General features: G+C 41.7%; 1 protein-coding gene across 3 annotated transcripts in view; it reads right to left on the bottom strand.

The window, feature by feature from the left end:
• Positions 1-4,841: 4,841 nt before the first annotated feature.
• The window catches only part of ndufs8a (NADH:ubiquinone oxidoreductase core subunit S8a), a 34,934-nt gene continuing 15,051 nt past the window's right edge, over positions 4,842-24,724 (bottom strand). The window contains exons 1-7 of one of the 3 annotated variants that reach the window (XM_038733152.1): positions 22,809-22,903; positions 12,253-12,306; positions 10,758-10,847; positions 10,117-10,225; positions 7,223-7,286; positions 6,334-6,462; positions 4,842-5,504 (exon numbers count right to left, since the gene is read on the bottom strand). In XM_038733152.1, coding sequence (XP_038589080.1) covers positions 5,373-5,504; positions 6,334-6,462; positions 7,223-7,286; positions 10,117-10,225; positions 10,758-10,847; positions 12,253-12,306; positions 22,809-22,851 — 621 coding nt within the window. In that variant the 5' untranslated portion in view covers positions 22,852-22,903 and the 3' untranslated portion in view covers positions 4,842-5,372. Of the gene's footprint in view, positions 5,505-6,333; positions 6,463-7,222; positions 7,287-10,116; positions 10,226-10,757; positions 10,848-12,252; positions 12,307-22,808; positions 22,904-24,724 lie in introns of those variants that run through there. The other 2 variants (XM_038733170.1, XM_038733160.1) reach the window with 2 other exon arrangements.

The raw sequence follows: 24,724 nt of genomic DNA on the forward strand, positions 1-24,724 counted from the left end.
ATATCACTGTCTACAACATAATCTTTTAAAATCTCCCTGCTCTCCCCTAGTGTATATGTATGTGTGTGTGTATATTTATATATATATGTGTGTGTATATGCAGTGGGGAGAACAAGTATTTGATACACTGCTGATTTTGCAGGTTTTCCTACTTACAAAGCATGTAGATGTCTGTAATTTTTATCATAGGTACACTTCAACTGTGAGAGACGGAATCTAAAACAAAAATCCAGAAAATCACATTGTATGATTTTTAAATAATTAATTTGCATTTTATTGTATGACATAATTAAACATAATTTTTAATTAGCAAGTACTCTTGTTAAGTAGTGTTACGGCAAAAAGGATAAAACTACATGAATATTAAAATCATCTACAGTAACTGTATCTGTTTTAAGGATAAAAATTGATATGGACCAGGTGCTCGGTATACTGTAACAAAAAGAATTGGCTGCAGTAGGGCTGACCCCCAATAGTCGAAGATTCAATGCTTTGATGGGCGGAGCCTAATTCGACTGTCAATCTCACAGTCGAAGCTTCGCAGTGAAACAAGGATCACGCCATTTTGGCAATATGGGGGTGCTCAATGTCTGATTTTACATAGAACTACCAGTTTTCTCCCAATAACTTAATATACAGCCTATTACAATATACATTTCAACATTTATTGCTGTAAATAAACATGTAAAAAGAATAAATCTTCCAATAAATATCCAAAAGTAAAATCCAAAATTGTAACCCTAACCCTGGGTCGTCAGTGCGCATGTGTAGGTGTCAATGTAAATGCTCCGTATTTTTGTATAGCGCCTTTCTAGTCTTTTTGACCACACAAAGCCCTTTTACACTACATCTTCAATTCAATTCAATTCAATTCAATTTTATTTATATAGCGCCAAATCACAACAACAGTTATCTCAGCGCTTTTCATAAAAGAGCAGGTCTAGACCGTACTCTATGATGCTATTTACAGAAGCCCAACAGTTCCCACCAAGAGCAAGCACTAGGCGACAGAGGCAAGGAAAAACTTCCTTTTAAGAGGCAGAAACCTCGAGCAGAACCATGGCTCAGGGTGGGCGGCCATCTGCCTCGACCGGTTGGGGTGAGAGAGAGAGAGGAGGCAGCCTACACAATATACACACAGAGGTACAGACAGTAAAGGTGATGTTGCTATAGACTAAATGAAAAATGGTACAGATATTTATAGTAGTGTTAATGATAACAATCGTAATGATTATAATAACAATAATAACAATAGGACTAGTAACAATAGTCGTTGCAGGAGAGGGTGTCGAGCAGGAACACGGGGGCAGCAGGTGGCCCGCAGCCACAGATCCAGACTCCACAGCTCCAGAGCCAGAAAACCTGCAGGAAGTGATAGGAGGAGAGAGGAGAGGGACGAGTAAGCACAAGACTACCGAAAGGGGAGAAGTTGTGTTAGTAACACAGGCAGTCTAGGCCTAGGCCATCTGCATTCATCATTCACACGGAACTGGCAGAACAATTGCCAGGGTTCAGTATCTTGCCCAAGGACACTTTGACATGCAGCCTGGAGGAGCTGGGGATTGATCCGCCAACCTTCCGATTAATAGTCAACCCGCTCTACCTCCTGAGCCACAGCCACCCCTTTTTTTTTTTCCTTCACAGGTATTAAACATTTATTGTCATTTCAGAGGAATGTTTACATTAAACATATGTATTGTTTCCATAGGAGAAATGCAGATTTATAAAGAATGGATACTAAAGGCTGACAGAATCAGAATCAGCTTCAATTAAACACACTTTTTCTTACAAGTTAAAATAAACAAATGCAGGTATGCATGTTACAAAGACAGAGTGTAGAGAATTTATGGTTCATAATTGAGGTGTTACAGTGAAAGCAGATGTCTTATGCTGTGGCGGTGGGAGCGTACTGCATCACTTGTCTATCAAACTCATTCTCCTTAGCTAAATAATCTTTGAGGTATGGGTGGGATCTGTGTGCATCTTTCAGCTGAGAGAGGTACCCTTTGGTTACGTCAGGAGCTTTGCCCAGGTGCTGGGTCAGCACAATGAGGTTGATCAACGTCTCATGGTGACTGCTATCCTTGTCAAGTGCCTCCTGTAGCACTCCCTCAGCCTCCTCCTACTTGCTCTACAGTAACAGTATGTAACAGGCCGCCTGCCCGTTGAGGAGCAGCAGTGTAGAGGAGTACTTAGTTTAGTTTAGTTTAGTTTATTTGTTTAGCACGTTTGGTACAAGTCCAGAACAATGCAAGGAGGGAACGAAGCCAGACTAGGCTTGTACAGAGTTCCACTCCTTTTCCCATATTAAGTCACGAGATATGCAGACTAAGCATCAAAGTAGAAGAAAAAAAGAACAACAACAAAAAACAGAACACACTTGTCAGACATCTCCTGGAAAATGTAGTAGGCATCCGCGTTCATCTCATGGTAGTAGATGGAGCAGCCGTGAGGAGGAAAGTGGTGTTGGCGGAACCAAACTCCTTGCCATCTTCTTGTCTAGATCAGCAACAATAGCATCTCTTTTGCTTTCATTGGATTTATACTCCGCAAACATCCTGACAGCCTGAAGCTGGGGTGGAGAGTTGGCCTTGATATCATCCAGGGCAACAGCATACTTCCTCTGGGCTATGTATGCTCTGTACAAAAACATGTCCCTTTGAGTCTCCTTCTCTGGTGTTGACGGCTTCACCTTTTGAGCCTTGTTCAAAAGGTGAAGCCGTAGTGCGCGCGTGTCGGATGGGCTTCACTGGTGTTGTGCCGAGTTGTCCACACCTCGCTGGACTTTTGGATAATTTATCACCTTTAATGAACCACACAAAGAATATTTTATTGTTTTTTTTAAATAGCCGGCTACTTGAAATAGGGGTAACCGCAACGTGCGTGTAGTTGTCAACAGTATAGAATGCATGCAAAACTCACACAAGACTGGTGAATGACAGGCGAGAGAGAGAGAGAGCGAAAGGTCTTCAAAAAGCCTCAGTTTAGCTGGATATTTACAGTGTAAGTTGAATGAATAGACTGCAGCTCTGCATCTTCTCAAGATTAAAGCTGAGCTACCGTGTGCGACCCCCCCCCCCCCCGCACACAAAAGCACACATGAATCAGTGGACTATAGGCAGGACTTGACAATTCTGATTAGTCTATGTAAATCCTTAGTCGGGGACAGTCCTAGGCTGCAGTGTTTTCCAGGTTGGGTAGTTGGGAACAAGGCTTTCAAATAATAATAATAATATAAATAATTATAAATAAATAAATAATTTAGTTTAGGTTTAGAGCTGATTAGTAGGCTAGAGTCGAAGATAGATGAAACTCCACCTCCTCGGCCTGTGCCTCGAGGAATGAGAGTATTAATTTGACTGTGAGGCGTGGATTCATTTAGGCTAACATATTCTCCATCACCCAGCCAGGTTTCAGTAAGACAAAATAAATGATAATCTGATATTAATTTCAACTCTGCAGCCTGGTCTCAACTCTGGATTGTCATGGATTTGGTCCACTAATAAACTTGGCCAGGTTTCTAGATATGAGCTGCTCCATCATAAGTGGGATGGATGCCGTCTCTCCGAATCAGACTATGGCCCAATCCCAATGTCCACCCTCACAGACTTTGAGGCGCGTTCCTGGGAAGTCCGTGAGGGCTTAGGGCTGTCCCACTGTCAAATCGTCAAGTGTGCGAGGGCTCTCTTGCAGACATTTTGACTCTTTTTGTAAGTCCGCATTTCTGCAGACTTTGGCTGAGGGAATTGCTCACAGTTCATAGCGGTATGACGTGACACACGGGGATTACCAGGGGAAGCCTGGAAGTAAAAGAAATATCACGGCAAATCCGCGTATTAAAGAAGAAGAAAGACGGTAAACAAACAAGCATTGACACCAAAGCTGACGTTATGTTTGTGCAACGTGTTTCAGCGTCTTCAAGGTAACTTCCTGTTTACAGCATTGTGAGCCCTTGCAGCCTCTCAAACTCAATCACTTTCCAAGTGACATCAGTAAAGTCTGTGAGGGTTCAGGGCTTAGGGGGGACATTGGGATTGGGCCCAGGTCTTGCCCAGAATGTCTGCCAATGAGCTACGAAGCCCACATCGTTTGCTGGACACCACCTTGACAACCAGCAGCGAAATGATGACATACATGTCATCACTGGTCAGATTTGGCAGGGTTCCAGAGAAAACTACGGTGCCCAACATTGTTTTTGCATATGTACGACTCAACGTTAATCTTGTCAACCCCTGATGTGAGAAATGTAAACGGGTTGGTGTTGAACAGTGGTCTTAAGCTTAGGGCTATTCCTCTTTTGGACAGTCACCCAGCCTCCCTGGCTTCCTGGGTGCTCAGGAGATGCCAGGGGACAGCTACCTCAGACAGGAACTACCTCTGGCCGGTCCGCACAGGCTATTTAGGGCTGGCTAACTACAGTAGCTAACGATTGAGTTTCCAATTCATTAAGCCTCACTGCCAACGCGAAAAAAAAACTACACTTGTTATATGTACCATTATCATTAAAAGAGGCAGAGAAACGGCTAACTCTCTGTAAGGTACTTTGATAATTGATAAATGCTCTAGAAATGAAAGCTTCTAAATATTTGGCACACCGAATGGGAGAGGGAGAAGCCATCGCTAGCTGCCAAGCTAAAGTAACAAAACAAAAAGCCCTTTTAACTGTGTCCATTTAATACCTTTTTCCAGAGTTTTAAACCACATCTCACAGGGACCGCAGCCTTCATCAATGGCCTGATTCTACCCAATTTGGTGACCTTGAGAAGTGGATTACATTGCTCTTTTTGTGTCTCCTACTTTTTCCAAAGTCAATACAAAACTTTCACGCTTGACACATCAAGTGTTTCTAACAGAATTTAATTTTTTGAGTCAGGGTAGAAAGAGCACAAAGGCCATACAACTCTGCACTGACACTCAAAATAATAACAATAGTCTATGTATACTGTAGGACATCAGAATCAATCCAGGATAAAGTCTGCAATCAGTGTACAGCACTCATACTGTCACAGCATGACTCAACCTCCTTGTGTTTTAGTTCAATGGGACTGTACAGACAACCACATGGCTCTCATGATCCCAGAGTGGGCCGTGCTGAGACAGCTGTACACTTAACACACAGACAGCATTGGTAGTATTCATCATTCTACAATAAATGTGTAGAGAAAGGTATATTCAACATATAAGAAGAGTACGACACTGACACCAAAGGAACTGTTACAAAACTTAAAGATGCATCAGCAAACCCAAATCCAACCCTGAAGCACATCCGTCGCAGCTGAGTCAGTCTTCTTTCAGTATGTACAGTATGGACGTATGTGGATGTCAGAGAGGTTATGCTGGTGTGCTGACTGTACACTCTGTGTGTGTGGTGTCTATCGATAGAGGTAATCAGCTTGTATGTTGGCAGCTATCTCAGCTTCCCACTTGTCTCCATTGTTGAGCAGCTTCTCCTTGTTGTAGAGCAGTTCTTCGTGGGTTTCAGTGGAAAACTCAAAGTTAGGACCCTGAAGAAAGAAGGAAAGATGAAGAGAGGAATGTAAGAAAGAGAGGTAACAGCAGGAATAAAAGGAAAAGAAGAAAGGACAGATGTAAAGATGAGGATCATCACATTAAAATAACAGTTAGTGGTGGGGGAAACTAAGCTTTCTTGAGCACTGAACAAGCAATTGTCCAGAAATGTTTGATAAAGTGGCGGCATCTGCTGGGCAACCATTGGTATTATATTGATGGATTAATTGCAGATAGCTTACATAATTAATTAATTAAAAAATGCGCTCCTTTGGCTCTGATGCAATCGCCTCTCTCTGTCTGTACTCACCACTCTGTGTGCCGGAGCAGAGTCTGCCCACAGTACTAGCTAATTGGTTACAAGTCACGAGTAATAGCCTATTAACACTGACTATTGTACAGAAGTAGCCCATAGAATAAGCAAGCCACCACGCTGCAGCCGCTGCCCTCCTCTCTCAGCAAAGCTCCGCACACACATACATGGAGCAAAGCTAGCGGAGACCAGTGTAAATTACACAAGTTCACCATAAGTACGGCAGTTACTGCAAGTGCCGCAAAACCAGCAGTACTGGTAAAAGGCTGATTCACTCAGTATTTTGTCAGAAATGTCAGATTGTTCCATTTGGTTCCAGTGACATTTATTTATAAATGGGAACTTACCTGCTGTAAACCTTACTTTTATTGCTGCTTTGAAAACAAGTTATAATAAAATATTAAATTTGATTACTGTTCTGAATGTATTAATTCTTTTAAGTTAGGTCAATTCTGAGAACCTGCAGAAACCCTGAGTTCACACTGTGCTGTAACATGGGATAATGCACATACCTCTACGATAGCATCCACAGGACACGCCTCCTGACAGAAGCCGCAGTAGATGCATTTGGTCATGTCGATGTCATAGCGAGTCGTCCTCCTGCTGCCATCAGCACGAGTCTCTGCCTCGATGGTGATGGCCTGGACACACACAGTGTTGGAGATGAAGAGACACAGAGCAGACAAAAAACTGGCATAAAGCTCTGTCAGTTACCTGGTATTTACATAGTTGAATGTGCTGACAACAAAATCACACAAAAATTATCAATGGAAATCAAATCTATCAACCCATGGAGGTCTGGATTTGGAGTCACATTCAAAATCAAAGTGGAAAACCACACTACAGGCCGTACAGAACGTTCTCCACGGCGTCTCCAGACTCTGTCACGTCTGTCACATGTGCTCAGTGTGAACCTGCTTTCATCTGTGAAGAGCACAGGGCGCCAGTGGCGAATTTTCCAATCTTGGTGTTCTCTGGCAAATACCAAAAGTCATGCTACCACTAGAGTGAAAGCACCGCCAGCATTCAAAAGTGACCAAAACATCAGCCAGGAAGCATAGGAACTGAGAAGTGGTCTGTGGTCACCGCCTGCAGAACCACTCCTTTATTGGGGGTGTCTTGCTAATAGCCTATAATTTCCACCTGTTGTCTATTCCATTTGCACAACAGCATGTGAAATTGATTGTCAATCAGTGTTGCTTCCTAAGTGGACAGTTTGATTTCGCAGGATTGTCATTGACTTGGAGTTACATTGTGTTGTTTAAGTGTTCCCTTTATTTTTTTGAGCAGTGTACACACACACACACACACACACACACACACACACAAAGATAGATGTGAGGCAATCAAGCAACATATGCAGTGGATGTTGTTTGTAAGTGTGGCTGTGTGTGTGTGTACCTGGGCGGGGCAGATAGCTTCACACAGCTTACAGGCAATGCAGCGCTCCTCTCCTGAAGGATACCTAGTGTAAAGTCATTACAAAGACTGTTAAGGTTTAATCTAGAGTGCTGTTTGTTAGGTAAAGTTCGTTCATAACATTGACATTGGAATTCTAAATCATGATGGTCCCATTTAGAGGACAATAACACCTGAAGGGGATGCTTTAGCACAGCGAACTTGTGCTGTCTGTGTTTTCGTCTAAGAGCTTTGGTCCTTTTACAATTAGGCCTGATGATGACTGGGCTATGGACAAGCTATCAGGGGAAAGGCTACCTGCAGGGGACAGTAAGCGACCGAAACAAGCGTAATGTTGATACTAGTGCGGGGCTGATAAACGATGCCATCGTCCAATGTGGACCCAGCATCGTGACTGTACTTCCCGCATGTTAAAAAAACAAACAAAAAAAAAGTCTTAATTTTTCACATTACACCACCTTGTGAAAGCTGTTTTTAATCCCCACGACCATTACCGCCCTGCATGGTCTCTCAGATCAACTGAACTTGGTTTACTGTACATCCCTCGTTTCCGGTTGTCTACAGTAGGTGGAAGGTCATTTAGTGTTAATGCTCCAAAATTATGGAATTCACTGCCCCTTTCACTTCGAAATATTTCATCTGTGGCTACATTCAAGACACAGTTAAAAACATATCTATTTAACATGTATTTCTTTTAAATGTGACTATATGTATCCTATGTGATTGTAAGTTGTGTGTTAGTGTGTAAATGTATTGTAAATGTACCATGTAAAGTGACCTTGAGCTCTGGAAAGATTAGAGACAAAATTCACCAAGACCTGCCCTCAACTGGCACCAACTTATCTCTAAACTCAGGAACCTTAGAAACAGCTGTAGAACTAGATATATGTTTAGACTGTTTTGCGTCCCTCAATCTTTACCAACTAACTTCAATAATTTCTTCATCTAAACCATCAACCTGCCTCTTAGACCCCATCCCGACTAGGTTGCTTAAAGATGTTTTACCCTTAGTCAGCACCTCTATACTAGATATGATCAATCTATCTCTATCAACAGGCTATGTACCACAGTACTTTAAAGTAGCTGTAATTAAACCTCTTCTGAAAAAGCCCAAACTTGATCCGGATGTTTTAGCCAACTATAGACCTTCCATTTCTCTCTAAGGTTCTGGAGAAAGCAGTTGCTAAACAGCTGTGTGACTTTCTACAGAGCAATAATTTATTTGAGGATTTTCAGTCAGGATTTAGATCTCATCATAGCACAGAGACAGCACTGGTGAAAATTACTAACGACCTCCTTATTGCATCAGACAGAGGACTTGTCTCTGTACTGGTTTTATTAGATCTTAGTGCTGCATTTGATACCACTGACCATCAGATCCTATTACAGAGACTGGAACATTTCATTGGCATTAAAGGAACCGCTCTAAGCCGGTTTAAGTCCTATTAGTTTGTAAATCTTAACGATGAGTCCTCCATGCATGCCAAAGTTAGTCATGGAGTTCCTCAAGGATCTGTCCTCGGACCAATCCTCTTCACTTTATATATGCTTCCTTTAGGCAATATTATCAGGAAATATTCCATAAGCTTTCATTGTTATGCAGATGATACTCAGTTATATCTATAGATCAAGCCAGATGAAACTCATCAGTTAGCTAAACTTCAAATGTGCCTTCAGGATGTTAAAACCTGGATGACCTGTAATTTCTAATGTTAAACTCAGATAAAACTGAAGTTATTGTTCTGGGGCCTAAGCACCTCCGTGACGCATTATCTAAAGATATAGTTTCCCTTGATGGCATCGCCCTGGCCTCCAGCACCACTGTGAGGAATCTTGGAGTTATCTTTGATCAGGACATGTCGTTTAAGTCTCACATTAGGCAAATTTCAAGGACCGCCTTTTTTCACCTATGTAATATTGCAAAAATCAGGAACATCCTGTCTAAAACTGATGCAGAAAAACTAGTCCATGCATTTGTTACTTCTAGGCTGGATTACTGCATTTCCTTATTATCAGGCTGCTCGAAAAAGTCCATTAAGACTCTTCAGCTGATCCAGAATGCTGCAGCACGTGTTCTGACAGGAACCAGGAAAAGAGATCATATTTCTCCTGTCTTAGCTTCTTTGCATTGGCTTCCAGTAAAATCCAGAATAGAATTTAAAATCATTCTTCTTACCTACAAAGCTCTTAATGGTCAGGCACCATCTTATCTTAAAGAGCTCATAGTACCTTACTATCCCACCAGAGCACTGCGCTCCCAGAATGCAGGATTACTTGTGGTTCCTAGAGTCTCCAAAAGTAGAATGGGAGCCAGAGCGTTCAGCTATCAAGCTCCTCTCCGGTGGAACCAGGTTCCAGTTTGGGTTCAGGAGGCAGACACCATCTCCACATTTAAGAGTAGGCTTAAGACTTTCCTCTTTGATAAAGCTTATAGTTAGGGCTGGCTCAGGTGAGTCCTGAACCATCCCTTAGTTATGCTGCTATAGGCCTAGGCTGCCGGGGGATTTCCCATGATGCACTGAGCTCCTCTCTCCTCTACTTTCTCTCCCTCTGTATGCAACCTCCCTCCCCTCTCTCTCCTTCCATCCCTCTCTTTTCTCTCTGTTCCTCTCCTTCCATCCCTCTCTTTTTCTCTCTCTCCCCCCCCCCCCCCTCTCCCTCTCTCTCTCCCCCCCCCCCCCCCAGCTCCAGAATATGTAACTCGGCCGGCTCACACCCAGACGCACTACAAGTGCGAGGGCCTGCTCAACGCTGCTTGCCGCTTTAATTTCATGTTGCTTTTTCTAGAACTTTATCTATACAGGGCAGTTGTTATTATAGGGCCTTATAATTTTGCGGTGCAGAAAACTGAGTGGTTATTGAGTGGGCATCCTCACCTGCGCAGGGCGTGTTCTCCTCTGAAGCGCGGAGACAGCGGTCCCTTCTCAAATGGGTAATTGATGGTGGCCGGCTCTCTGAACAGGTAGCTCATTGTCATGCCCAGACCTGACATCACAATATAATCACTCAGGTTTGAAGGAGAAAGGATATTTGTCAAACTCACATGCAGATCCCATGGACAAAGAACATTTTGCTGGGAAAACAGTAGCCAAACCACTTCAACTGGTAGAGATCCTTTTGGTCACATTTGATGTGTAAATGCAATATCCTCTTTATGAAAATGTACTTCATGAAACATTTATAATTGTGACACTGAGGTAATTTGAAAATGATTTCATCAGAAACCAAATAAGACAAAGAATGAAGAAATTTGTTTCAGTGGTGCTGAGCAGGACAGCATGAAGAAGTGACAAAGAAAAATGTTTCCCCCGACCTTAATTTTTATTTAGTCTTTATAAAGACTACTTTATAAAGAAAATAGATTCTTCATGAATTGTTGGTAGAAAGAAAACTCTGTATTAGTCCCCCTTTGTCTGAAAATGATTCCTCTTTCCTGATTTGTAAATCAGAGCTGAAAAAAAAAAAAGAGTCATTCTATAATGTGTCACATTCTTAAAGTGTGTGAAGTTCAGCTGACCTCTGAAGAGCTCTGTCCACAGCAGCGTCTGAGCAGCTCGGTCTGTGATGGACTTCATGTCTGTAGGGATGTCCTGGGCATTCACATACTCTGCACACACAAACACAATCAAGTCAGAGAGCTGTGTGAGTGATCAGGTTAAACATATGACCTCTTACTCTGTCTGTGAAATGTAAACATTTCTTATTTAGTGTTTAATACAAAAGATGAAGTCACCTTCATAAATCGAGAAGTCTTTTCTCTTTTTACACTCATACATATTTTATATCTTTTTAATTAACTAGTTAAAATATTAAAATGGCATCTCCTCCTTTCTCATGTAAAAATACAGAATCTATGAGCATGTAAATATTGTTCATTTCCAAAGTTTAAATGCTAGATCCAAGATCATTCCTACTTCACCCGTAACCCCTCCTGATGAGCAGGTTGGTACCTTGCAGCCTCTGCCATCAGTACATGAAGGTGAATGGGTGAATATAGGCATGTGTTGTAAAGTTCTTTAAGTGGCTAGTAAACTAAAAAAAGCTTCATAAATAATGGTGGGTAACAAGAACAATACTTTTTCAATTCCAAGTTCTTAAAATTCACTTTAACTAAAGAAAGTGACTCAGCTGGAGGAACTATTTTGTTTTGTTTTTTTTAACTCTGTGCACTTTACTCAGCCTGGATAACTGGGCTAAAATGAAGAGAATGGTGGAATATATGCACAGTGCTAGACTATATAAAAATATAAATAACTATCAAAAGGAACATTACTAACAAACAGTATGACAGCAGTACCCTATTGTTGTGTCTAATCTGCTTAATCCAAAGAAGAAGGAGGGAATGACGTGTGTGCGTGACATTTGTGGTACTGGGGAAAAGTGGCAGAGGGGGACCTCCTACTTTTTCTGTACTAAAGAGCAGTTTGCTGACTAGCATCCACCGTGTCACCTTCAGGAGTATTTCTCTCCATTCACCTCTCGGTCTGTAAGCAACACCAACTTTGCTCCAGGTCGTCCATTCCCACGGTGGTGAGGAGAGACTGTGAGGGACTTTCATCCGAGTTGATGATGTGATGAGCAGCATTCACAACCCTATCCAACAGGTGTGTGCACAGTTGCTCTCTGCGCAGGCAGCTAATTTAATATCAGGGCAGGATATCATTCGACCTAAATAATCTAAATCCAACTTAAGCAGAGTTGGACTGAATAGTTTGAAGCTTGAGCTAAGTTAAGTGTTTTCCTGATAAAATAATTTTAATTGCTTATTCATAGGAGCACTGATGCATGTTTTTTCCAGTGATTGGTTTACTTGATGTGATCCTGTAAGTTAACCTGGTAAACCATGCAGCATAGCTATCATGGTGATCTGCCCAGATTAAAGGTGATCCAGCTTGATGTCACCTCCTGAGTGAAGCCCAGACAAACCCACTAATCTCGCTTGGTAGTGCAGACCCCTGAAAGCCCTTCAACAGGAGACAGGTCACAGTGAGCTATGTTGTAGTGGTACTTACTAAATCCTCCCCTTTGTGTGGACACACTGAAGGACCTCACTAGATTCTGGCTACCTGAAGGTAAAGAATGTAAAGAGTGCATTATCATTAGGATCACTATAGTGGAGACATCCACTGCACAGACCCAACTGTGAATTCAATGGTTAGTATCATGAACACCAATGAACAAATCTTACCAGAGCAACACTGTCAATGTCAGAGACCCACCTTCAAAAAAGTTTAGTTAGAAAGCATTTAAGGCGCCTAGCTAGAGTACAGCTGTCCTGTCGCTGTATATAGCTGCTAGTCATTATCGACTGCACACCATTTCAGTTATGCTGTTATTCTGATGTCACTGACAATGATAAACACTAACCAGCCCTTCAGTCAGAATCAAACTCGGCCAAAAGACACAGAACTCGTCTTTATTGACGAGTTTTCCACCAGCGATCAGTTATCACGGCAGTAGGTTCGCTGCATGCCAGCTTATTAATGGAGCACTTTGGGTGTTCACTGTTTGCTTAACCTGGTCCGTGTAAAATGTCCACCATGTGTCCGCGAATTATAACGAACCAGGCTGCCAAGTTTTTTTACGAGTGAAGTCTATGTGTGAAACACATGCCTTTATAAAGCTGCTTGCACACTGTCCAGACAAACACTGACCAACTGTAGAAAGTCAGACCAATGTACGCCGTTTTCCAACAAACCTCGACATTCTCAGAGTGTTGGTAAAGGTAAAATGTTGCCACTTCTCTGCTGATTTATTCCCTCAGTAAACACTTTCTAAATGAGTTTATCAGGCATGTGATTGGCAAAGGGCAAAAAAGCAGGACAATATACTGAGACCCCCCTACACCCAGATAAAACTGGCCGCGGCTCTATTATAAGATGGATGCTAAAGCAGGACCCATGACAATAACTTATTTGGTGGATGTGTTGCAGTGGGAATCAAAGACAAGTGTCTAATTCACTGCGCCATCACAACCTCTCTATTAGTGTTGTAGTACTCAAACTTACTTAAGACCACTTTTTGATGGTCTTAAGTAAGTTTGATGGTCTCGTCTCGGACTCGACCGCCTTTGTACTCTGTCTCGGTCATTGAGGACTCGGGATTTTATTTCAAGACCAGTCAAGACCATAACTCTGGGAATATCAATAAATTGCTTTTGCATTGTCTGAATTGTTAACATCCTAACTTTTAAAAGGAAGTAAAACTTATTGCTTCAAATGCAACCAATAGCCCTAATTAAACATGTGTTCTCGTTAACAACCGTCACCCCTCCCGCAATGGTTACACTGATTTCAGCTCTTAGTGTTTTAATGGGAAAGTGGATCTTTCAGATCACTTTGAGAAGTACTTATGATCTCGTTCCACATTTTACTACATGCCATGCAATGCAGGGAACTGGTCTTGGTCTCGACTTGGACTCGATTTGGGCGGTCTTGACTACAACACTACTCTCTATAATTTTTATTTTGTATTATTACCAAACTTCAACTGCTAAAAGTGCAACATGAAATAATTAAGTCTATAACTAGGCTAAATAATATAACTACTAACTTTCAAATTAGTTCAGTAGAAGTTAATAGATCTTTAATGAATAAGAGACAGCTGCAAAGGTTGTCGCCTGTTTAAGACCTGGTGGCCTAATTGTTAAAAAAACGTTATATTCTTCAGGAAACTCAGATCTAACAACAGATCAGTCTCCATCTATTGATAAACTGTAGGAAAAAGTTTGACATTTCAACTCTGACAGTGGGCGGGTGTGTGCGTGAGACGAGAACGACCGCAATAGTTTCTCGGGATCGCGACACTTACACAGAAGCCGTTGCCATGGTTACCTCGCAGAGTTTTTGTTTTCCTGTCTGTTGATGAGGAGCGCAGAGCGACACTGTGGATTAAAGCACTCTGAAAAGGTCTTATATAAAACCCGTCACAACCATTCACAAGAAAATTTATTTATAACGTGCCAAAACCTTTAACATAAGGACGACTTAAAAAGCAACCATTCATACAGCAAAATGTAGCCTACATAGCCTATGAGATTGATCAATCGACAACAAAGTCAAAGTAAACATTAGACATAGCCTATAACAAGCAATAATCAAAACATACCCAATCCTTATTGTCAACTCAGTGTTGGGCAACTTACTCAGAAATAATAAAGTTACTACCAAATACTTACTCAGCATTTAGTCCTTAAAAAAGCAATATTAGCTACTCTCCTTATTAGTGGGTGACATAACGCCACTCTCTCCCGATAAGTCCAGGTCCGGTGCCGCTGACCTGCAGCGTGGTCGTGCATTTACATCAGGGATGGTGCGTTCAGTAGCGCAGCATTACTTGGATTAGTAGCCTAACTGTAATAATATAACTGTTTTGGAAATAGTAATCCGTTACATTACTCTTTATTGGGTAAAGTTATATTACAGTATTACTACCCAACACGTTACGTACCACTGATGCGCGAGAGCGACTGTGGTACACACTGCATAGGTGTGGAATTGGCAGCTGAACGCAAACGAACATCCTTGTTCATAGTTGGAAAGAAGGAAAATTTTACTCACGTCAGCCCGTAGATGTCCTCAAATCCTTTCCCTTTCACTCAACCAGCTCCTAGCTAAATGGCTGTCATGTTTGAGTCTGTTTTTTTAGGTTTTGTTTTAAAAGTAAATTGTTTTGTTAACCTTTTTATTTTTTTTTATCATTTTAACTGTGATTACATTTTAGCTTAGTTTTTTTAATATCCAGGATGTATTTAATAAACGATTAAACATGTTAGCAGCATAACATGAGTCTTTGGGTTTGTTGTAACGTTAACACTGATAAATAACTTTTGGGAGGAGGGACAGTAAGTTTCAAACCCACTGGCTCGGTGGGGCCAGTTGCCAAAACGTTTAGTCCTGTACACTGTTCTTTCTTTTAGGCCAGGCCTGTGTTATGATGAAATTAGGTGATGCATGAATTGCATGAATTAGAGTTATGGTGGTGAAGAAATATCAAATTATAATAATATGAGAAAGATAATTTGAGTCAAGTCATGGCATTAAATAGTATATTATATCATCAGGTCGGCCTACCTACAGATCACAAGAAACCAGTGTAAACTGTATTATACAGTAAGCGCTCAATACAAAACCCACAGTTCAACCAGCAATGAGTCCATCTCAGTTCAAATGTCCATAAGTCCATCCCTCATCAAAAACCTCCAATCAAAAGTTGGCCAACGAAAATAAAACCAAGTGACGCCTCCCGTGTTTAATTGACAAGCTTAGTAATTCTCCGACAACCCCTCCTCCCCCGCAGCCTCCGATCAACATTGAAAAAGCTTATTAGGAGTTGGCTGTTCACTTTCTCACAGGCTGATGTACTGCGGTAAGCGTGTCGACTCATTTCCGTTTCCGGTGCTTGTGTGTTGGTACCGTGTTGTGCTGCTCTTGCTGAATACCAGTTACATTTGTTAGATTACAGCGGCCAACTATCCCCTAAACACTTATTCTTACAATAATTTTGCCTAAGCACTCACAGTTCTTTCCATCTTTTAGTGACTGCTGTACAATCTCATAGTTGTTCAAAAGTTTTAGTAGCTAACACTACAGTACTTTAGCTTAGCCGTTAGCGACATTAGCTCAGCAGCTAGCGATGGCTTCTCCCTCTCGCTCTCCTACTTTCTCCTGCTCGGTGTGTCAGATGTTCAGTTACTCCTCTGCCTCCTTTAGTGGTAATGGTACATGTAATAAGTGTAGTTTATTTGTAGACGTGGAGGCGAGGCTCAGTCCGGCTCCGCACCTTGGTAGATCAGTCTTCAGCTACTGTAGCTAGCCAGTCCCTGGTAGTCGGTGCGGAACGGCCTGAGTTAGCCTGTGGTAGCCCTCCCCCGGGATCTCCTGAGCAGCCAGGAAGGGGTGGCTGTCCGAAGGAGGAATAGTCGTAAGCATTCAAAGCCCAAAGTAATGACTCCCGGTTACGCCAATCGGAGGTCACTAAGATTAATGTTGAGTCGGTGTGTACATATGCAAAAACAATGTCGGACACCGTAGTTTTCTCTGGACCCCTGCCAAATCTGACCAGTGATGACATGTATAGCCGCATGTTGTCATTCCGCCGCTGGTTGTCGAGGTGGTGTCCAGGTTTGTAGATCATTGGCAGACTTTCTGGGGAAGATCTGGTCTGATCCGGAGAGACGGCATCCATCCCAATTTGGAAGGAGCAGCTCTCATTTCTAGAAATCTGGCCAAGTTTATTAGTGGACCAAATCCATGACAACCCAGAGTTGAGACCAGGAGGCATCGAAATTATTTAAATCAAAGGTAAACAGAAGAGGAGCTGTACATAAAAACCTCATAAAACCACAAGAGCAATAGTGCAGAAGAATAGGAAAATTAAATATGGACTGATCTCTCTCTTCTAAAGGTGTACTAGTAAATGAACTAATATCAGATTATGATATTGATTTATTTTGTCTTACTGAAACCTGGCTGGGTGATGGAGAATATGTTAGCCTAAATGAATCCACCCCTCCCAGTCATATTAATACTCACATTCCTCAAGGCACAGGCCGAGGAGGTGGAGTTGCAGCTATCTTTGATTCTAGCCTACTAATCAGCTCTAAACCTAAACTAAACTATAACTCATTTGAAAGCCTTGTTCTTAGTCTTTAGCACTAAGCTGGAAATCACTGCAACCAATTGTTTTTGTTATAGTGTACCGAGCACCTGGCCCATACTCTGAATTCTTATCTGAATAGTTAGAGAGTAGAATAGAGTTTTTGTCAACTTTTTTTGTCCTTTTTAAGTTATTATTGTAGAGGATTTTAATATTCACGTGGACGGTGAGAATGACAGCTTCAGTACAGCGTTTATCTCTCTGTTAGATTCCATTGGCTTCATGAACTGACTCACTGTTTTAACCACACCCTCGACCTTGTTTTGGTATACGATATTGAAATTGAACATTTAGTGGTGTTCCCACAGAATCCCTCTTTGTCCGACCACTGTTTGATAACTTTTGAGTTTGTATTGCTGAGCTACACGCCATTGGGCAAAAAATTCTATACAAGATGTCTGTCTGATAGTGCTGTAGTTAAATTTAAGATTCCATCAGCTCTAAATTCATTAAAGTCACAAAGTAACGGAGGACTCCTATGCTAATTTCAGTCCCTCCCAAATCGATCATCTTGTTCATAGTGCTGCAGGCTCGCTGAGAATGACACTCGACTCTGTTGCCCCTCTAAAAAAGAAAATACTAAAACAAAGACGGTTAGCTCCATGGTATAATACTGAAACTCGCAAATTAAAGCAAATATTGCGGAAACTTGAGAGGAATTGGTGTTCCACCAAACTGGTTCTCGTTTAATTTGGCAAGATAGTCATAAAACTTATAGGAAGGCCCTCCGTAATGCCAGAGCAGCGTACTACTCATTAATAGAGGAAAATAGGAACAACCCCAGGTTTCTTTTCAGTACTGTAGCCAGGCTGACAGAGAGTCACAGCTCTATTGAGCCAAGTATTCCCATAGCTCTCACTTTATATCTTAGTGCTACATTTGATACCATTGACCATCAGATCCTATTGCAGAGACTGGAACATTTCATTGGCATTAAAGGAACCGCTCTAAGCTGGTTTAAGTCCTATTTATCAGATCGATTTCAGTTTGTACATGTTAACGATGAGTCGTCCATGCACACCAAAGTTAGTCATGGAGTTCCTCAAGGATCTGTCCTCGGACCAATCCTCTTCACTTTATGCTTCCTTTAGGCAATATTATCAGGAAATATTCCATAAACTTATGCAGATGATACTGATGTGCTTTCAGGATATTAAAACCTGGATGACCTATAAGTTTCTAATGTTAAACTCAGATAAAACTGAAGTTATTGTTCTGGGGCCTAAGCACCTCCGTGACGCATTATCTAAGGATATAGTTTCCCTTGATGGCATCGCCCTGGCCTCCAGCACCATTGTGAGGAATCTTGAAGTCATCTTTGATCAGGACATGTCGTTTAAGCAAATTTCAAGGACCGCCTTTTTTCACCTATGTAGTATTGCGAAAATCAGGAACATCCTGTTGCAGAATGCTGCAGAAAAACTAGTCCATGCATTTGTTACTTCTAGGCTGGATTACTGCAATTCCTTATTATCAGGCTGCTTGAAAAAGTCCATTAAGACTCTTCAGCTGATCCAGAATGCTGCAGCACGTGTTCTGACAGGAACCAGGAAAAGAGATCATATTTCTCCTGTTTTAGCTTCTCTGCATTGGCTTCCAGTAAAATCCAGAATAGAATTTAAAATCATTCTTCTTACCTACAAAGCTCTTAATGGTCAGGCACCATCTTATCTTAAAGAGCTCATAGTACCTTACTACCCCACCAGAGCACTGCGCTCCCAGAATGCAGGGTTACTTGTGGTTGCTTGAGTTTCCAAAAGTAGAATGGGAGCCAGAGCGTTCAGCTATCAAGCTCCTCTCCTGTGGAACCAGGTTCTAGTTTGGGTTCAGGAGGCAGACACCATCTCCACATTTAAGAGTAGGCTTAAGACTTTCCTCTTTGATAAAGCTTATAGTTAGGGCTGGCTCAGGTGAGTCCTGAACCATCCCTTAGTTATGCTGCTATAGGCCTAGACTGCCGGGGGATTTCCAATGATGCACTGAGTTCCTCTCTCCTCTACTTTCTCTCCCTCTGTATGCAACCTCATCCCATTATTGCATGTTACTCACACAACTTCTCCCCTTTCCGGTAGTCTTGTGCTTTCTCGTCCCTCTCCTCTCTCCTCCTATCACTTTCTGACTCTGGAGCTGTGGAGTCTGGATCTGTGGCTGCGAGTCACCTGCTCGACACCCTCTGCTAAAACAACTGTTGTTACTAGTCCTTTTATTATTATTGTAATTATAATCATTATTACGATATACGATTATCATCATTAACACTACTCTAAATATCTGTACCATTTTTCATTTAGTCTGTGGCGGCGTCGCCTTTGCTGTCTGTGCCTCTGTGTGTATATTGTGTGGGCTGCCTTAGTCCTCCCTCCCTCTCCCTGCTCCCTCTCTTATATATCAATAAGCCTTATTACCGGTAAATCAATTTGGATTGTGCTATGCTAGGGGTGTAACACCAAGTTATTATATTCCATCCATCATCCATCCATCCATCGTCAACCACTTATCCTGCGTACAGGGTCACGGGGGGCTGAAGCCAAGTCCATCGCAGGGCCACACATAGACAAACAACCGGTAACACTCACACCTAAGGTATGTCTTTGGATGGTGGGAGGAAGCCGGAGCACCCGGAGAGAACCCACGCAGACATGGGGAGAACATGCAAACTCCACGACCTTCTTGCTGTGAGGCAACAGTCATTATATATTTCATCTAGGCTTAATTAATGTAGTTGAAGTTGCAGGCATGATCACTCAACCATGACTGGACCAAACCAGTCACATGATACACGCAGTTGGAAGAAGGACATATTTACAAAATATAAGCCTACAGCTTACACTAACTTTAAATACAATGTTTTCAACATGCTTTACTCGGACGGGCCGGGCCAGTTATATTTGCACCTGCCAAAGTATATCTGGCAACCCACTTTGGCATTTTGCAGAGAAACAGAGAGAGAGATGCTATTTGAGATTACATGAAGCGGACTAGGACTGTCCCTGACTAAGGATTTACATAGTGGAATCAGAGTCGTCAAGTCCTGCCTATAGTCGACTGATAGTCGAATCATGTGTGTTTTTGTGCAGGGCAATTATCGATGGGGGTGGGGGGGGTAAACACATGGTGCCTCTGCTTTAATCTTGAGAGGCTGCAGGACTGCAGTCTCTATTCATTCAACTTACACTGTAAATTTCCAGATAAACTGAGGACAACTCAGCACAACACCAGTGAAGCTGGAGCTCCGTCTCTTCAGCAAGTGTTCCTCCACTGCCACTGCACACATACACGCTACGCCTGCACATGCGCCCTGACGACCCAGGGTAAGGGTTACAATTTTGAATTTATTTACGCACTTTAACAGGGTATATACACAGGAATCCTGAAGTAAAATTCAGTACCTTTTCAAGACCTTTTCAACATATTTTAAGACTGCCAGCTGGAACTGATTAAAATCAGCCACACAACTTAAAGAGTGACATTTTTGAGGTTTTAAAAGGAATTTAAATATAGTTATAAAATATTTATTTCCTATATATCATCATCAGGTTGTAACGCCACCTAAAAATTGAGGCATTCACCAACTTTCAGCCTGTATGGGCCAACAGTTTTCTATTTGAAGGACTGGTCAGATTTCCTGTGAAAAGCAACTGTCTTACATAAGCTATGACGTTTATGTACGCAACATTACAGCAAATCATGTGAACCACAGTGTAATTTTGTGTTTTAGTTGGTTTAAACTAGATAATATGAACTTGCCTGCAATGATATGTGTGAGAACTTTCATCCACCACAAAACTCAAATAGGCCAGGAGGGAACAAAGATGAAGAGAATATAATGAGCGATGAATAACTAGTAAGTAACTATAAGTAGTGTAGGCGGTGTAGAACAGGCACAACCTGGAGGAGGAACTAGTCTAAATGACTGTATTAGTATAATATTATAACATTAAATTAAAAGTATATTGTTAATTTAATAGTTAACTTTAAGTTTGATATTAATATATTCATTATGTTACTATATTCAATATAATTTCATATAATAGTATACAACTTACCACTAATATAATATTAATTCAAATTGGGGTTGTTTTTTTATTCATTAACTTTGTGCAAGAAAAATGCTCTAGGCTACACGATAGTCTCCAACCTTGATTTTGGGCAGGCTACTAACTCGTCAATAATTGTAACCGTTTATGCAGAACATTGAGTTCAACATTTATAAAGTCTGTTGCAGCACATCAAACTTTTTTAAAATCCCCGCTGTGATTGATCTGTTCACAAACACTGACGATAGCATCGGCTTTATGAAAAGTTGAATGTGTTCCAATAAAAGGTACAGATTTAGCTAAATAGCCACCTAACGTTAGCCAAACCCACACGCACCTTGAATTTTCCCTGTCGTCTTCTACCGATTCCGCTGCTGGCGCGCATCTTTTGTTTTCCAGGAACGGGGCTGTTCAAAGTGGCCACAGAGCGACCGGCCAACCGGGTTAATCCCATTACTCCTGATCGCATTGCGGGTCCGGCGGGGTGGGAGATTACGGTCTGTTTTGGAGCGTTTAAGAGTGAAATAGGCGCTTGGTAGATCCCTGCGCCTAACGTTACAGAAACGAATCACAGTCGCTACTCACTGCCTGTCTAGTATTTTTGGCTATGCATTATAAATAGGCCTAAATACATTCACCTACAAATAAGCAAACAAACTCTTTGGACAAACAGGATTTTCATATTGAAAATTAACCTTGTTAAATGGCAATTAAGACTTTAGACCCCACAGACACCCTGTTTAAAAAGTTTTATTCTTTTTACATAATAGGCTGTATATTAACTTATTGGGGAGAAAACTGGTAGTTCTACGTAAAATCAGACGTTGAGCAGCTCCATATTGCCAAAATGGCATGATCCTTGTTTCGCCATGAAGCTTCAACTATGAGATTGACAGTAGAATCAGGCTCCGCCCATCAAAGCATCGAATCTTCGACTATTTGTGGTCAGCCCTAAGGCTGACACGGTGAACGCACCACTGCAGATGTCCCTCACTAACATCAGTTTAGGTTTAGATCCACATGCGGCGCACTTGAAAACCAAATCGGATCTTTTTTTTTTAAAACACGGTAACTTTATGAAAACACTGCTGATGGAAAGGTGGTGCAAGCAGACGTCTTTGCCGTGAGAGAACAGAGGAGCAGGCTAGGTGTGTGACAGTGTGGGAAGAAGAGGAGCAGATTCAAGTAGTAAATAAACACTAAAATAAAGTGGAAAATTACCTAATTACCTATTACCTCTCAATACAAATAAAGATATAGGCCTACACCACTGACCACACCTGCCACCGCCGCAGTTACACTGTCTAATGAGAGCTTAGTCCCGGGAGCGGTTCTGTCTCCCAGATTTCAGTCTCAGTTTCAGCCCATATAGCCAATGCAGTTTTGCACTTGCCAAAAACCTATCTTGTGACTGTAAGGTTCTCAAAATGACTTGATTTGTATGCGAGTTATGGTTGATTAAAGCTCACCCAGACCTTTAAAGAGCTAATAAAACAGAAACAAGTAGTTTTCCACTTGCCAAAAAGCCTCAACCCTTGTGACTGAAAAAGAAAAAATAAACCGCTAAAGGTTGTCTGGTCAGTGTCTGTCTGGGCAGTGAACTGAACCAACTGTCAGTTGACATTTGGTTTTCTGAACATTCAAAAGACTGAAACAACTACTGCCAATGAATGGTGTTAGTTGGGTGCGGTCAGAGCAGTGTGCAAGCAGCTTAAGACAACTGTGTATGCATCCCACAGTAACTACGTCACGTGGCTTTTCATCAAATTTCAACAAGATCGAGTTAAACTGTGTTTTAAATTGCACTAGCAGGACTGGAGTACGACATTCATCTATTTGTACTCAAATTACTAGTACTGTTGTGTGCAGCTTACCTGGCCTCGACACGGAGTAAAGCACACGCATTGCTGCAGCCATCTCGTCTTCGAAGCTGAAACCAGACACAATACTAATGAGGAACAGTCAATGTATTACCTAGAGATGGGTAGGGCTGCAACTAACGATTATTTTCCTTATCAACTAATCTGATGACTATTTTCACAATTAATCGACTAATCGTTGACTCTATAAAATGTCAAGACATTGTAAAATAATAATAATAATAATAATAAGGTTAATCAATTTTCCAAATTAATGTCTTCAGATTGCTTCTTTTGTCCAACCAACAGTCGAAAACCCAAAGACCCTTCATTCACTTAGAAAGACACCGACACAAAAGGCAAAGTTATAAAAGTGGCAACATTACTGTATCCAACAGGACAGTTAACATTGTAAGCCAACTTATTTCTGTCTTACATCAGGCTTGCTTTCCGACGGACAGTTTGTTCGGCAGTCTTTTACCGTCCTCACGTGTTCAGCTCAGCTGAGGACTAGAAAAAAGACCCACCCTACGCTGCCTAAAATTAATCTACATTTTTAAGTCATGTTATGCCGTGAAAATTTATCAACACAAATTCTTTGCATCGATGCTTCATTTAATCCATTTAACTTTACAGCACAGTGTTTTGCAGGGACATTATTACTGTGGCACATCGCGCTTACGCTGTGAACACTACATGATAATGATGGAGCTGTTTGCAAAGTGGAGGAAGAGAGAGAAAATAGCGAGGGACAAAGAAGAAAGTGTCCAAAAGTATGGGATTATTTCAAGCTAAAGAAAACAACAACTTTGTAATGTTACCATCCGTCCACCGTAATACGAAACTTATGTCGCCTCGGGGACAGCACGGTGGAACCTTATCGGAAAGCAGCCGGTGTTCTGCCAGCGGATCACAGACAAGGTGACAGTAACAGCAACTTTAGCATTTAACTGAAATCATGATTTATTGTTGAGTTGAAGCCAAAGTAAGCTGCAGTCCTCAGCTGAAAATGTGCACACGTGCGTTTGTTGTTCTCCTTTTTGGGAGTCATGAGTTAACTGGGTGTTGGGGAGCTGCAGCTTTTAACTCCCCCTCCAGCTCTCTGTAGCTCAGACGATCCCTGCTACCTGCATGTGCTAATCCATCCTTTCACCCAAATTCTGTGTCTTTATAATCGCCATCTTTATAACAAACAGCTGTTTCGTGTGTATGATTGCTCATTTCCCGTTTCACATTTCACGCGTTTTTCTTGACAAAACATGGTTTGGAGACCAGCGACTGCACCGCCATTGGCCAACGCTGAAAGTCGTGTATGTGGGTGGGGCCACTGCCAAGCAAAAGTACTTCTTAAACGATGCATCGATGAAATAATCAATCGAAGCTACGAATACTAAAATCATCGTTAGCTGCAGCCCTAAACTGAACCCCCTCTCAAGCTATGAGTTACAGGTGGTAGTGTAGCTGGGAGAGCTTTTGAAATATAAACATAAAACTGTGAGCTGCAATTTAATTGGAGCTGCTGAAATTAACGGGTGTGGATTTGTGGTGAGATTTCTGCCTGATCACAAGTGTTTCAGTTAGTTTTGGTTTCCACCTCCTTGTCAGTCATCCTAACGTACAGTCCCAAATGAGGTTACTGTACAGCAGAGTATAGGGCAGTTAGACATTTAAAAACGATTATGAATTCTCATTTCATGATGAAATTAGTCTTGTAATATTCTGTATATTGTATATTTTCTGGACCTGTTAGAGAACACATCTGGGAAAGATTCTGAAGGTGCAGAAAGTTTTGAACATGAGCAGAAACCCTGCTGAAACACAGGAGCTATTGAAGTCACTGAGGTGAAAAGGTGCCACATGGACATTTAAAGAGGTCACTTCCCCAAACAAAGACACAAAGAGGAGGGAAGACTGAATCCTGCCTGCATGTG

The sequence above is a fragment of the Micropterus salmoides genome, unplaced genomic scaffold (assembly GCF_014851395.1).
Source record: "Micropterus salmoides isolate LMB-PRFRI ecotype aquatic unplaced genomic scaffold, ASM1485139v1 Ms_hic_scaffold_1, whole genome shotgun sequence".
Lineage (NCBI taxonomy): Eukaryota > Metazoa > Chordata > Actinopteri > Centrarchiformes > Centrarchidae > Micropterus > Micropterus salmoides.